Source organism: Rattus rattus, chromosome 11 (assembly GCF_011064425.1).
Source record: "Rattus rattus isolate New Zealand chromosome 11, Rrattus_CSIRO_v1, whole genome shotgun sequence".
NCBI lineage: Eukaryota > Metazoa > Chordata > Mammalia > Rodentia > Muridae > Rattus > Rattus rattus.
Genome location: NC_046164.1, coordinates 93,580,768 through 93,594,715, shown reverse-complemented (window position 1 = coordinate 93,594,715; position 13,948 = coordinate 93,580,768). Strand labels below are relative to the sequence as shown.

At 39.5% G+C, this 13,948-nt stretch overlaps 1 protein-coding gene across 1 annotated transcript in view; it reads left to right on the top strand.

The window, feature by feature from the left end:
- Positions 1-13,948, top strand: part of Usp34 (ubiquitin specific peptidase 34) — a 188,289-nt gene that overhangs the window by 34,063 nt on the left and 140,278 nt on the right. Inside the window, exons 4-6 of the mRNA XM_032915874.1 lie at positions 8,031-8,081; positions 8,226-8,375; positions 12,871-12,938. Coding sequence (XP_032771765.1) covers positions 8,031-8,081; positions 8,226-8,375; positions 12,871-12,938 — 269 coding nt within the window. The remainder of the gene's footprint in view (positions 1-8,030; positions 8,082-8,225; positions 8,376-12,870; positions 12,939-13,948) is intronic.

The window sequence follows — 13,948 nt, the reverse complement described above, 5'->3', positions numbered from 1 at the left end:
ACTAAGCTATATCCTTAGTCCTCGTTTATATCTTGGATAGTCATTTTATAAGACTGAGATGTGAATTTGCCACATGCTCACATCACCCACCCACCCACCCATTGACAGACTTCCACTATGTAGTGTGGGCTGGTCTGCAGTGTGCTGTGTAGGCCAAGCTGGCATCAGAGTCAGAACTGCCTGCTTTGGCCTCCTGGGTACTGAAACTTACTGCTGCCTGCCTGCCTGCCTGCCTGCCTGCCTGCCTGCCTGCCTGCCTGCCTGCCTCCCTGCCTCCCCTCCTTCCCTCCTCCTCCCTCCCTCCCTCCCTCCCTCCCTCCTCCCGTTTTCTCCAACTTTCCTCCACCGCTCTCCTTGGTATTTTGGGACAGGGTTCCTTGGTATAACCTAGCAGGCTGTCCTGGCACTTTGTCTGCGCTCCTTGAACAGAGATATGCCCGTCTCTGTCTCCCTAGCCTTGAGGGCTGGGGTTAAAGTTGTTCACCAGCACCATCCAGCTTCGGTTTTTTATTTTTGCTTTTGTTTTCATGCTTACATGTTCTGTTACCTTCATACTTTTCTTCACCTGAAAAATAAGTCCTTTATTGGAGTATTTTCAAACTGTATTAAGAAAACATAGCCCATTAAATGGTTACTAGCCCTATTAGAAATATTGATAAGAACATTTTGAAGTAGATTATGTTTTCTTCTAGAATTTAGTGTGTTGTTTGTGTGTAGAAACTTTGTAAAGAATATATAATAAGATACATTAACATATCAAAAAATGTCGGAGTTTTTTTATCAAGTAAATTGCTGTACCTTTGGTCTTTGGGGACTGGAGAGATCAGTCGTTTAGTAGTTAGGAGCGCTGGCTGCTCTTCTAGAGGACTCAGGTTGGATTCCCAGCTGTTCCAGGAACCCCTTGCCCTCTTCTGGCGTATAAAGGCTCTGTTTGCACATGGTGCACAGAATCACATGTAGGCAAAACACCCACAGACATGAAATGAAAATCAATCTAAAATTTTTAAAAATTTAATCTTTACAATACAATGTAAGTTTTGTTTTTAGCCTCATATTGAAAGATATTAGAAATACTTTCATTAGAAATGTAGTTATGGGGTTGGGGATTTAGCTCAGTGGTAGAACGCTTGCTAGGCGCAGGGCCCTGGGTTCGGTCCTCAACTCCGAAAAAAAGAAAAAAAAAAAAAGAAAAATAAGAAAAAAAGAAATGTAGTTATATGAAGTTCATTCAGAAATTAATTTTATTCTTTTATTCAGTTAATTAGTTTTTTTGGGCAGAACCTTATTTTGTAGCTACTGGGCTAACATGGAGCTTGCATTGCTGACCTGTTGTCCTGGAAGTCACAGTCCGCCTACCTTTGCCTCCATACCCTGCTGGTTGACACTGTTTTTTAGTGCAACTAGAAGTGGCAGCTCATGCTTTTATCCCAGGTCTCAGGAGACCGAGGCAGGAGAATCACAGTTTGAGGCCAGGGTGGGCTGACTATGTCAGTCTAGAGCAGCTTGAGCTTCCGGGTAGGACCTTGGCTCAAGACATGAACCACAGAGAAGTTCTTCATGAGCACTATACGGAATACTGAATCTTTTTTAGAAATAATACTCTGTAAATGTTCTATTTTTGTTTGTAGTAAAGCATCTTGTTATTGCTACTTTTCAAGGTAATTCTTTGTGGTTACTTGTTTGAAAGTAATGGTTTCATAAAATGTTTGAGGTAAAATTACCTTATTGAAATTTTATAAAAATTTTTATTTGAAATTTTATAAAAACTTTAATAAAATTATTTTTCTGAAAAAGTTCTGTAAAGGAGTTTTTGTATTGAATTTTATATAGGCATATGCTTTTAAATGTTCTATTCTTATTCATTGTTAAGAATATCCTGAAATGTGTGATTTCTAGCCTGGTGATCGTGTAATGCCTGTCGATCGTGTAATGCCTGTCGATCATGGCTGTTTCCGAAGTGCAGAATCTTCGTTCACTTGCTGTGCTCTGTGTATTTATATCTGCCGTGTTTCTGTGCTGACGAGTGTGTAAGGCCAGTGCTTAGTGAGCAGTGCAGTGGCACTCGGTCCCGATTCATTTCTAGTTCTTTTGCTGTTTATTGAGGCAGGGTCTCGTCTTGCTATGTGGCCTACGTTGGCCTTCAGCACCACACAGATTTTATTTCCTCCACTTTTTAAGCTCTGGGGTTGCAGGGGTGCTGCCCGGACCAACCTTCTTTTCTCTGAAGTCATAAACCATCCAGCTTTAACTATATTCTTGTGCAGTTTTTTTTTCCTGATTAAGCCTTTTACTTGAATTTTTATTTTTAAGAGACCCAACTTGTTGAAATCTTTTATTTATTTATTTTTAAGACTTATTTATTTATCATATACTAGTACACTATAGCTGTCTTCAGACACACCAGAAGAGGGCATCGGATCCCATTACAGATGGTTGTGAGCCACCATGTGGTTGCTGGGATTTGAACTCAGGACCTCTGGAAGAGCAGTCAGTGCTCTTAACCCCTGAGCTCTATCTCTCCAGCCCCGTTGAAATCTTTTATAAGGCAAAGGTTCAAAACTCATGTTCATATTTTGACACTGACTAGAAGCCTGGTCAGTGCTCTTATTAAATAGAGAAAATATTTACAGATTTCTGCTGTATACTGCTGTGAAGTCTTAAAGTCAGGCTTATAATACACTTCACAATTTCTTGATAATTTGAACTAATTATCACAGCAAATATTTAATAGGTTGGAAACTTTAGAGACGCTGCACCTCCCCTCCTTCCTTTCTAGCACCCCTCTTAAAGTTGAGCAGTATATGCATGTTTATCTATGTACATACACAGTAGCCAGTGTGGGTATGGATGGCGGGAGGGGCAGTAGTAGGGTTTTTTGTTTTTTTTTTTTTTTTATCTTTCTTATTTACATTTTGATTATTATTCCCCTTCCCGATTTCCGGGCCAACATCCCCCTAACCCTCTCCCTCCCTTCTATATGGGCTTCCCCTCCATCCCCCCATTACCACCCTCCCCCAACAATCACGTTCACTGGGGGTTCAGTCTTAGCAGGACCAAGGGCTTCCCCTTCCACTGGTGCTCTTACTAGGATATTCATTGCTACCTATGCAGTTGAAGCCCAGGGTAAGGTGTAGTAGGGTTTGACTCTAAGGCTTCCTGTGTGGTAGGCCAGTGCTCCTACTGAGACACAGCGCCCAGGCCTGAGTTGTTACCTATTGTTTTTGTGTCTTGATGTGTTATTCTTAGCTGGTCTTGAACTAGTGGGGCTCAGATGGCCTGCCTTGTATGTCATCATACAAGTTAAAAATCTTTAAAAATATTTAGTGATTAGAAATAGGTTATATTGTTGGGAGCAGGTTATTTTTATAGTAATTCTGGGAAATGGTTTACTGCCCTAGTGTTCTAATAAAAATTGTAGCGCAAAGTGCAGTGACATGTGACTATTGTTACAGTTGCTTAGTCTACTCAGATGGAAGGGACAACATAATGACTCGATTTCTCCCCTATAAAGTATTTGTATGTATGATATTTCATTTGCATGTACATCTAATATCTAGTATATATTATATTTGGGTAGTTTACATATATTACAGCATACTATGTTTGTACTGTGTGCATGCTTGGTGTCTGGAGGGAGTCCCTGGAGCTGGAGTGATTGCTGGTGTTAGGCAGCACCCAGGTGCTGGGAGCCAGACCTGGGCCGTTGCAGCAGGCCCTCCTTTTCACGGTTTCAGGACAGTTTTCTCTGTAGCTCTGGTTGATCTGGGGCTTGGTGTGTAGTTCAGACTGGCCTTGAACTTAAAGATGCTCCTGCAGAGATCATCCTGCCTTTGTCTCAGTGCTGGTGTACACCTCACCACCTGGCAACAGCAAGTACTTTTTTTTTTTTTTTCTTCTTTTTAAGTTATTTTAAGTGCATTGGTGTTTTGCCTGCATGTATGTCTGTGTGAGGATATCAGATCTTGGAGTTACAGATGGTAGTGAGCTGCCATGTGGGAATTAAACCCTGGTCCTCTTGAAGAACATTTAGTGGTCCTAACTGTTGAGCCATCTCTCCAGTTCCAACAGCAAGTACTCCTCCCCCCCCCCCCCCGCCCCTCCCCGGAGCTGGGGACTGAACCCAGGGCCTTGCGCTTGCTAGGCAAGCGCTTTACCACTGAGCTAAATCCCCAAACCCATTTTTTTAAAGGTTTTTTTTTTTTTTTTTTTTAAAACAGCAAGCACTCTTAAGAGCTCAGCTGTCTCTTCAGCCCCTCTAATCCTTGGGGACTGGCTGTAGTGCTCCATACCTTTAATCTCAGCCCTTGGGAAGCAGGTTGCCTTTTGTTTAGTGTTGTGCATACACGATATGCTGAGGCACATGGTGTGCATCCATTTGAAGTTTTGCCGCATCCTCTACCACTTTTAAGGAGAGTTTTCTGTAGTTCAGGCTGTCTTTGAGTTCACCGTGTGGCAAAGATAGCCTTGAACTCAAGTCTTTGGCATCTTTACTAACTGCTATTTTTTGGGGGAGGTGTGCCCTTGTTTTGTTTTGGAGAGAGGTTATTATTGTATAACCTTTGGTATTTAGGACTTAGAGTAGTTCAGCAGGCTTCAGTTTATGGCAACTCTTCTACCCCTGAAGATTACTGACATACTTGGCCATGAGCCCCTCAGCTGGTATAGTGCTTGTCTAGCATGCACAAAGTCCTGATTTTGATTCCTTCTACTTCGTAATCTGGGTATTGTGTTTCATGTTCCTAGTTTTGGGAAGGTTCATGCATATAATCCTAGTTTTGGGAAGATGGAGGATCAGGAATTTTAAGGTTACCCTTGATTATATAGTGTGAGCTTGAGGCCTTCATGGGCTGTACATGAGACTGTTTCTGACAAAACACATGCCCTCTTTAGAACTGGATATGATGGCACAGTCTGAGGCTGCGTAAGGCTGCAAGGGCAAGATCTTGTCATAAAAGAAATTTTTAAAAGTATTTTTATTGCATGTTATTATTTCGTCTAGTGTATGTATGTGCCTGTGTATGTGTTTTCAAAAATCCCCTTGAGGTTAGAGTAGACTTTTAGGACTCAGTTCCTTCTTTGTACCATGAGGAGCCTGAAGATTGAACTCAAGTTGTCAATCTTGGCAGCAAGCACCTTCTGAGAGATCTCACAAGGTTTTCCCCCTTGTTTTTAGTGTTGTCCTAGAATTGCGTAACTGCTATGACTTTTTAAGCACAGCTTTAATTCTGGGTAGCCTCTCGTTCCCTATGTCTCAGTTACTGAGTAACGTTTGCTTAGAGAATTAATTCAGTCTCTAATTTAGTTACACACTTAAAAAAAGTTTTGTTTGCTTCTAAAATGTGGTATAATTTTTCTGATTGCTTACGGAGTAATTGTGACCTGGCTGTATGTGTGTATGTGTGCACTGGGAAGGACCAGGCAGAATGGTAACTAGCACTAGGAAGACAGTTGCTCTGGTCTCTGTGGGGAACCTGTTGAACGCAGGATAGGAACCCTCTCAGAGCTCCTGTGTTTTGTTCCACACTAGTATTCCAGCATGGTTCTGAGTCAGTGCCGTGGTACTTTAATGGTGGCACAGGAATTCTTAAACTTGGGAAGCTTTCCTGCTCGTGCTGAGACTGGAACTCACACAAAGCTTTAAACATGCTGGGCAAGCGCTCTGCCACTGAACTATGTCCTTGACTGTGACAACCGTGTCGAGCGTGATTTGAAACTCGACATTAAGAAAGTTAAAAACAATTAGGTTTAGTATACCTATTTTGCAAAGTGTTTTTACTCCTTAGATAATTCTAACTGTTGCAGTGTTCTGAGAGTGCTGATTTGCTAGTCATTTTCAGATTCATTTTAACAATTCATCTTTATGTGAAACAGGTAATGAAAAAGAATGGGTGAATGAGTTTTTTTCAGATGAGTTTATATATAGTATGACAAGTTAAAAAATATACAAAATAAAAACTTTAAAGACTTGAACCTTAGATATGTTTTTTCAGTGCTTCCACAGTGACAAACACAGCTTTTTACCTAATTCCTTTATATTGTTACAGACTTTCCGAAAAGATATATTGGTCCCACACCTATTATCTCAGATCTCAGCTCTTGACAGATGAGAGTAGGATTAGAAGTTCAAGGTCATCCTTGAATGCTTTGGGAAGTCAAAGCCAGCCTGGGCTGTGTGGGACCCTGTCTCGCATCCCACTGTGATCTCCCTAAACCGATCAGCAGGCTTTGTACCTGAAATCCTGGCTTCAGTAAACCAAAGCCAGGAGGACTGAAACTCTAGCTTGCCTGTGCTGTCCAATAGCATGGTCCTGTTTTTGTTTTTGTTTTTGTTACCTCTTTATTTTATGTGCACTGGTGTTTTGCTTGCACATATGTCCCTGTTAGAGTGTCAGATCTTGGAGTTAAATGAGCTGTCTTGTGGGAGCTAGGATTTGAAGTGCAGCCAGTGCCCTTAATCACTGAGCCATCTCTCAAGCACTGTATGATCCTGTTTTTAAACAATTTTGATAATCGGGTCCTGATCCTAAGTTGTTGTGTTCTTTTTTTTTTTTTTGGTTTTTTTTTTTTTTTTTTTTTTCCGGGGTGGGGACCGAACCCAGGGCCTTTGCGTTTCCTTGGCAAGCGCTCTACCACTGAGTTAAATCCCCAACCCCATAAGTTGTGTTCTTAAATGAACATTATAGAGAGTATTATTACTTACTTTTTTCCCTAGGCAGGGTTTCTTGGTATAGCCTTGGGTGTCCTAGAAGTCACTCTGTAGACCAGGCTGATCTCCAACTCAAAGATCTGTCTGCCTGTGGCATCAGAGTTCTGGGATTAAAGGTGTGTGCCATCATGGCCGGACTGCTTTCTTTTCTTGAAAATACAGATCTATTTAATTTTTTTCTAAAAATTTTCAACAGGTCTTTTTGTTATTCTGAGATAGGGTTTTTCAGTGTAGCCTTGGGTGTCCTGGAACTCGCTTTGTAGAACAGGCTGGCCTCACACTCAGAGATCCACTTGCCTCTGCCTCTGGAGTTCTGGGATTGAAGGTGTGCGCTACCACCTCCCAGCTTTGAGCAGTTTCTTAAAGGTCTAACCTATATGTCATATGCTTACAGTTTTGTCAACCTTTTACCACATCTCAGTTTTTAAGTGCTTTCTTTCTGATAACTTCTCTAAAATTGGGTGTTTATGCTACTGTTTACTTACCTGATCGATGAGTATTAGTTGAATTTAGTTTTGCTACTAGTTTCAGTGAATGTAATTATATATAAAATTTCCACCATTTACCTTGGTACTTCTTAAGGTTAAAATATTCAAAAGATGATCTGCAGTTCATATTTTAAATATTGATAAATACTGTGTACCCTTCCATAAACATCATATTTGCTTATATGGTCATCAACGAGTGTGCGTTAGGTAGTCAAATCTGATATATGGAACACACACTCTCTGGAGTACATCTCTAGAGAATTCCTGAGTGTAGGTTGAAAATCACCTAATTTGTGTTAATAAGAATTGCCCTGACTCTTGCCGTGTGCCTCCCCACCCCCAAGTGGTAATGATGCAGTCCAGGACCTTATGCATGCTAAGCAGGTGCTCCACCGCCAAACAGTATCTTTTACCCAGCACGGTTCATCTTGATTCTAAAGGAAAGCTTGCATTTTTAAATTGTTTGCATTTGAGAAGGAATAATAAGTCCAGTGTGGTTATGCACAACCGCAATGAAAAGGGAGATAGGAAATTACAAATTCAAGGCCATTCTGCGCTTCCACAGTGGGACCCTCTCTCCGAGGAAAAGAAAAGAAAAAAGGAAAGAAAGTTAGGGTGTGGCTCAGCTGTAGACACCGGCTGACACTTGGCAGGTGCTGTGAGGGAAGCCTGGCAGGGAGGGGACCGTGCAGTGCGTGCTTCAGGAAGGCTCCTCAGGAGGGCGTGGATGGCTGGGAACACACACCTGACCTCTAGGTCCCCTTTAGGAAATTGTATGTGTTTTAGGTCATCATTTAATAATGATCTAATATTTACTTTTTTTTTTTTTAAATTAGGATATATCGACACAAGAAAGTAACATATTAGGGGCATTCTGTGATATGAATGTAAGTATCTTTTATAGTCTAAGGTTTATGGAATATGTTTGGTTTTCTCTTTTGAGTTTTTACATCTGATAGTGATTCAGTGTTGCTCATAAACTGAACAGTATTAATAATAACTTTAAACATGATACACTTTTGTTTTTATAGGATGTAGAAGTACCCTTGCATTTGCTTCGTTATGTCTGTCTGTTTTGTGGGAAAAATGGCCTTTCTCTCATGAAGGATTGCTTTGAATATGGGACTCCTGAAACTTTACCATTTCTTATAGCACATGCATTTATTACAGTTGTTTCTAATGTAAGTATTGTTTGGAATTATTCTTGAACTTTTTTTAGTATAACATTTTGCATTTCAATGTCATGAAATTTTTTGTCCAGAAATCACAGGTTTTTATTAATTTGCATGTGTAATTAATTTGTACATAATTTAAAAACTAGATATGTAAGTCTATTACATGTAAGGTAATAAAATTAGTCAGTTTTAAATTTAAAATAGGTAAGGTTGCCCTATTTTAAAGGCTTATGTTAAAATTAACCCTTAGCTAGGATTTTTGTCCTGGGAAGGCTTTCTGCTTCCTGGTTTTTTGTGTTATTTAATGATGTTTGCTGCTTCACTGTTGAAGTGTGTCTGACTTCCCTCTGCATTACATATGATGATGTAATGTTGCTTTTTCTCTTATACTGTAGAGCTGTGGGGCACAGTGAAATTTTATCAGAAATAATTTTATTATCTGTATATATATTCAGCCTTTAATAACTTACTGTGGTTATTGTAGAAAGAGTATAGATGAAGTTAAATGTAACTAAACCAAAACCTAAACTTTTGTATTATTTAAATAAAATTTATGTAAGATAAAAACAGTATGTGGAAAGTCCTTGGCCAGTGTTGTATTTCATTGTCTCCAGTGGTAACCTCTACGGTGCTCTGGTGTTCTGGTGCTCTGGAAGGGAGGAGGCTGGCTTCACTCAGATGCATCGCACATGTGTGCCTGCCTGTATCTGTAATTGCAATAAGTGATTTTTACCAACATCTTTTTATACCCATAATTCCATGGCTTTTTATATGTTCAAAAAGTTTTAATATAGAAAAAGTGGGTGTACCACATTTCTTTCTTTTTTTTTTTTGTAGCACATTTCTTGTATGTACCATTTTGACTTTTTGTGTGTGTTTGCCTGGTACTTGCTAGAACTTAGGGTGTGTACCATCAAGCTTAGCCTCCTTGGGGTTTATAGTTGGATTTTACTTGTGAATTTAAATGTTCCCTTTCTAAAGTTTAGTTTAAAATGTTAACTTTTTTTTTTTTTAAGATTTATTTATTTATTATATATAAGTACACTGTAGCTGTCTTCAGACACACCAGAAGAGGGCCCATTACAGATGGTTGTGAGCCACCATGTGGTTGCTGGGAATTGAACTCAGGACCTCTGGAAGAGCAGTCGGTGCTCTTAACCACTGAGCCATCTCTCCAGTCCAAAATGTTACCTTTTATTCTTAAAATGAAAATGATGGTGTCTTCCTTAGTTGATTCTATACATTAAATTAAATGGGATTTAACAGTAAAAGCAATCTTGGTCTGGCAAGATGTGAGGTACTTGTGGTAGGCATGATGGCTTTAGTTACTGTCCTCAGATTTCATAATGTTGCAGGAGGAAACATGGTCCTGAGAGTTACACATCCTTTGACTTCCTCGCACATGCGGTGGGTGGCAGGCATGCTGGTGTCCACTCTCACAACGTGAAGGTTTAAAAGGAGACTCAGCGTGAAGTTGGGATAGCAGCACTTGGTGTGCACTTAGTAACTACTGTGTTACTCCCCTGCTGTGAAGTATTTAACTGACCGTCAGCCTAACTTTGCCAATAGACGTTCTGTTCACTTTGGCTTCCTCTTGCCCCCTTTTCCCTCTAAAAGTTAATGAAGAGGATGGAGTTGAAGCCCAGCCTTGGCTACAAAGCAGGTTTGAGTTTAGCTTGGGCCACACGAGCCTTTCTGAGAAACTAAGATAATTGAGAAACAGTTTGTCCAAATTAAAAACAGATAAACATTAGGAATTTTGGCTTTTTAAAAACTCCGCTTTTGGTACTTTGATCCTACTCTTTCTGAAGTTTATAAACAAACAGGCAGTGAAGCTGGACATAGGACACACACCGTTAATCCTGGCACTGCAGAGGGACAGAGCGTGAGTTCAAGGACAGTGTAGTCTGCATAGTGACTCCTTCCTAAACAGTGTTTCACAGTGCACTCCTTCCTAAACAGTGTCTTCAGTACATTTGAATGGACATTGTAAGTTTCAGGATTTGTGTGGGTATTGTCATGTCCAGCTGGAACACAGTGGTTTCTTCTGTTGGGTCATTATATAAACTGTAATTTGTTGCTCACTTTGGTTTTTTTGTTTGAAATTGTTTAGTCTAGTCCAACCTTAAACTTGCTATGCCCCAGCTTATGTGAACCATTCCTGTCTATCCTTATCACTGTTAACGTGCATTTCTTTTCTCGAGTCTTGTCCCTATTTTGGAATTTAAAAATTCACATGAGCTTTCAACCCAGAATACAATAATGGGTAAAGAAAAACAGTAACTTCGAAATCCTAACACATGTTCTAATGTAGATATACTGGCCTTAATGAGTCCTTATTTCTTTTACAGTGTAAATCATATGCCCCACAGAGGAAGAGTTCTATTCCTGGGAATTGTGCCTGTTTTAGAGTAGTTCACTTTTTAGAGGGTCTGGGGGTGTTTGATGCATTGTCTTGCTGTGCAGCTATGACCTGGAATTCAGGGATCTGCATGCTCGCATTAAAGGCGTGCCCCAGTAGGCCTGATGGAGTACTTGACTTTTTGAGGAAAAGTAGTTTTATGAGTGGTGACTGTAATCTTTTAGAATTTAAACTTGTAATGCTAAGTTTGTATCACAGTAAAGCTAGCGTCTGGAGTTTTACTTATTAACACAGAAAGAAAACTAATAATTATTATTATCGTCATCATTATTATTCAAAGACGAGTGTTTCTCTATGTAGTCCTGGCTGTCCTCGAATTCACTATCTAGGCTGCCTTCCATCTCAGAGATCCACCTGTCTTTCTTTCCCAAGTTCTGGAATTAAAGATTACACCACCATTCCTGGCCGGCTTCAGCAGTTCTTAGTCTGATGGTTAGTGCATTTTTTTTTTTTTCTTTTTTTTTCTTTTTTTTTCGGAGCTGGGGACCGAACCCAGGGCCTTGTGCTTGCTAGGCAAGCGCTCTACCTCTGAGCTAAATCCCCAACCCCAGGCTAGTGCATTTCTATTTTCTGTACAATTAGCCCACTTGTACAGATCCTTTCTTAGAAGTAATAGATCTAGCCACAGAAAGAAGACATTGTTAAAAAAAATTGTTATTTTCTGCTGTTATTAAGTCTTTAGGAAAGGAAGCTTCCTATCATTTATCTCAGATTGGAGTAGTAGAACATAAATTAAAAGAGGTTTGCAGTGGTGGTGGTTTATCTTCTCTCTGTTATGTTAAATTTGGTTCTAGGTAGAGTAGTTTTTCTTAGTTCTTAACTCTTTTCTGAAAATTTCCTGTCTCCAACTAGGAATAATAAATAAATAAATAAACTTTACAAATAACTGTACAAGTGTACTTTCAGAAGCAGTGTAGCTTATGTTCCTGAGTAGAAATATGATCAAGTGTAAGCTTGTCTTGGTAGGCAGAGTAAGCTGGACTCTGTAATGCCACTCTGGCCAGGTCGGTGGGTCATGCTTTAATTCCAGCACTGAGAGGTAGAGTAGGTGAGTTTCTGAGGTGGAGGGCAGCCGGATCTACATAGTGAGTTCTAAGCCAACTAGAGACAAGAATAAGATCCTGCCTTTCCCACCCCCCCTTAAAAATGGACTGCTTCTACAAGTGGAGGAACAGATTAGGATTATGTAATTTCACATATCTGCATGCCAGATCAGACAGTAGGTTGACAGTTTTTTGGTAAGAATTTTATTTTGCTACTTTATCAAAAATAGCTCTGTCATAAGCTTTGGGGGAACAGAGAACATTTCCCTCTATCTACTAGGGAGATATTTAACGTGTAGTTAGAGCTTTGCTAGAATATTATTAGCACAGAGAGTTAGCAGAGGTAAACCTGAGAAGCATATTCATATCTAATATCGTCCTTTAGGTTTTTCTATCCTCTAATTTCTGGAGCTTTGTAGGAAATATTGTTTTCTGGAAAGGCAAACATGGGAGAACTCTGGACTCGTATTGAAGGACGTTCACTTGGGAGTGGAGTGCTGCAGCTTTGGCAGTGTATGGTGAATTGGGAATGTATGTATATATTCAGCTCTGTGTGGATGGTGAAGGAAGGGCACACCCCAGGTCTGGCAGATAAGCCTGGCGGTCAGTGAAGTGGTGCGGCTGCAGCCAGATCCCTGTCTTCTAGGTTACTGGTACTGTACTGTTCATGCAGCTGTGAAGGACGTTTGTCTCGCGTGGATTTTGAAATGACTACAGATCATATAACTTAATATGAAATAAAGGCTGAGATGGTTTTATATAGAGATAGTTCAGTACTCAGAGTTACAGTTGTCATACAGAGAGATATGGGAAAACATGGCTTTAGCATTATCCAAGTTGATTTTATACTATTGTATGTAAATTAGATTAATTGATGGAGTTATTTTTTATAGCTTTTCCTATTCACAATTTATAAATAAAATATGTGGGGTTTTAGAGGCAGCCAAATATTAATTACTTTTGTTTTAAGTTAATTGGAAGACTCTGGAATGTCTTAAATTTGATTATACACTGTTTTCTTTACATTTCCTTACAGATTAGGATATGGCTACATATCCCTGCTGTCATGCAGCATATTATTCCTTTTAGAACGTATGTTATCAGGTGAGTGGTCTCAATTTCTTTAATTAAATTAATTTATAGTAGTACACTTGAGTAACTTGTAGTAGTTTTGTTACTTTTGAAAGACTCTTGCAGATGTATCCTCTGGGGAGGACCTCAGTTTATAAATGATGATGTAGTAAATTTTATGCATGTGTATGAGTTTATATTTGATACTTAAATTTTGGAAAGTTTATTTAGTCTTGGTTTTTACATGTGAGCTTAGGAAGAACTAAACTGATTTATTATGGTTTTACTGAGTTCATTCAGTAAGTAGTTTTAAATATTATGTTATGGAACAACATATTTAGAAAGTAAGTTGTTATGGTCTATAAAAATCAGAAGCACATAGGATAAATACCAGGACAGAAGTAGGAACAGTAAGAATAGGGGACTATAACTTGAAGTACTGGGTGGAGGAAGGCCTGCAGAGATGACTCAGGCTGAAAAGCACTTGTACAGGTGTGAGGACTGAGTCCACAGGGAGACCCATCAACTCATGAGAGGGGATGTTTGTAGGTGAGATGGAAATTGGAAACTGGTATGAGGGAGATCACACCACCCTAACTCCCTCACCCCGACCCCAGCTTACTTGATGAAGTTCCAGGCAACGAGAGACCTTGTTTCAAACAAAAACTGAAAAAGTGTTGGTCTCTTTAAGAATGATATTGTCAACCTCTGTAACCACACTTTTGTATGTATGAACACACATAAGTTAAATTTTGGGAATGAGAAAGGTCTTTTTGAGGTGGAAGTGAATTTGAGTTTTATTGTTAACCTAAGAAAGAAACCTAAGAAGATGTGTTGATATGAACTGTGAGAGCTCTAAGAATTAATTTTTTTAAATTAAAAATCAGTTCGTTGCAATTTTCCCTCATTCATTCACTTTTAAAGTGTTGAATGTTTACTACTTTTCCTGGTACTGTTAGAGGTGTTTCAGAGTGTCAGAGTGTCAGGATGTCTTGGATGTGCTAAGTTCCATGTAAATAAAGCAATATATATGATAGGAAATA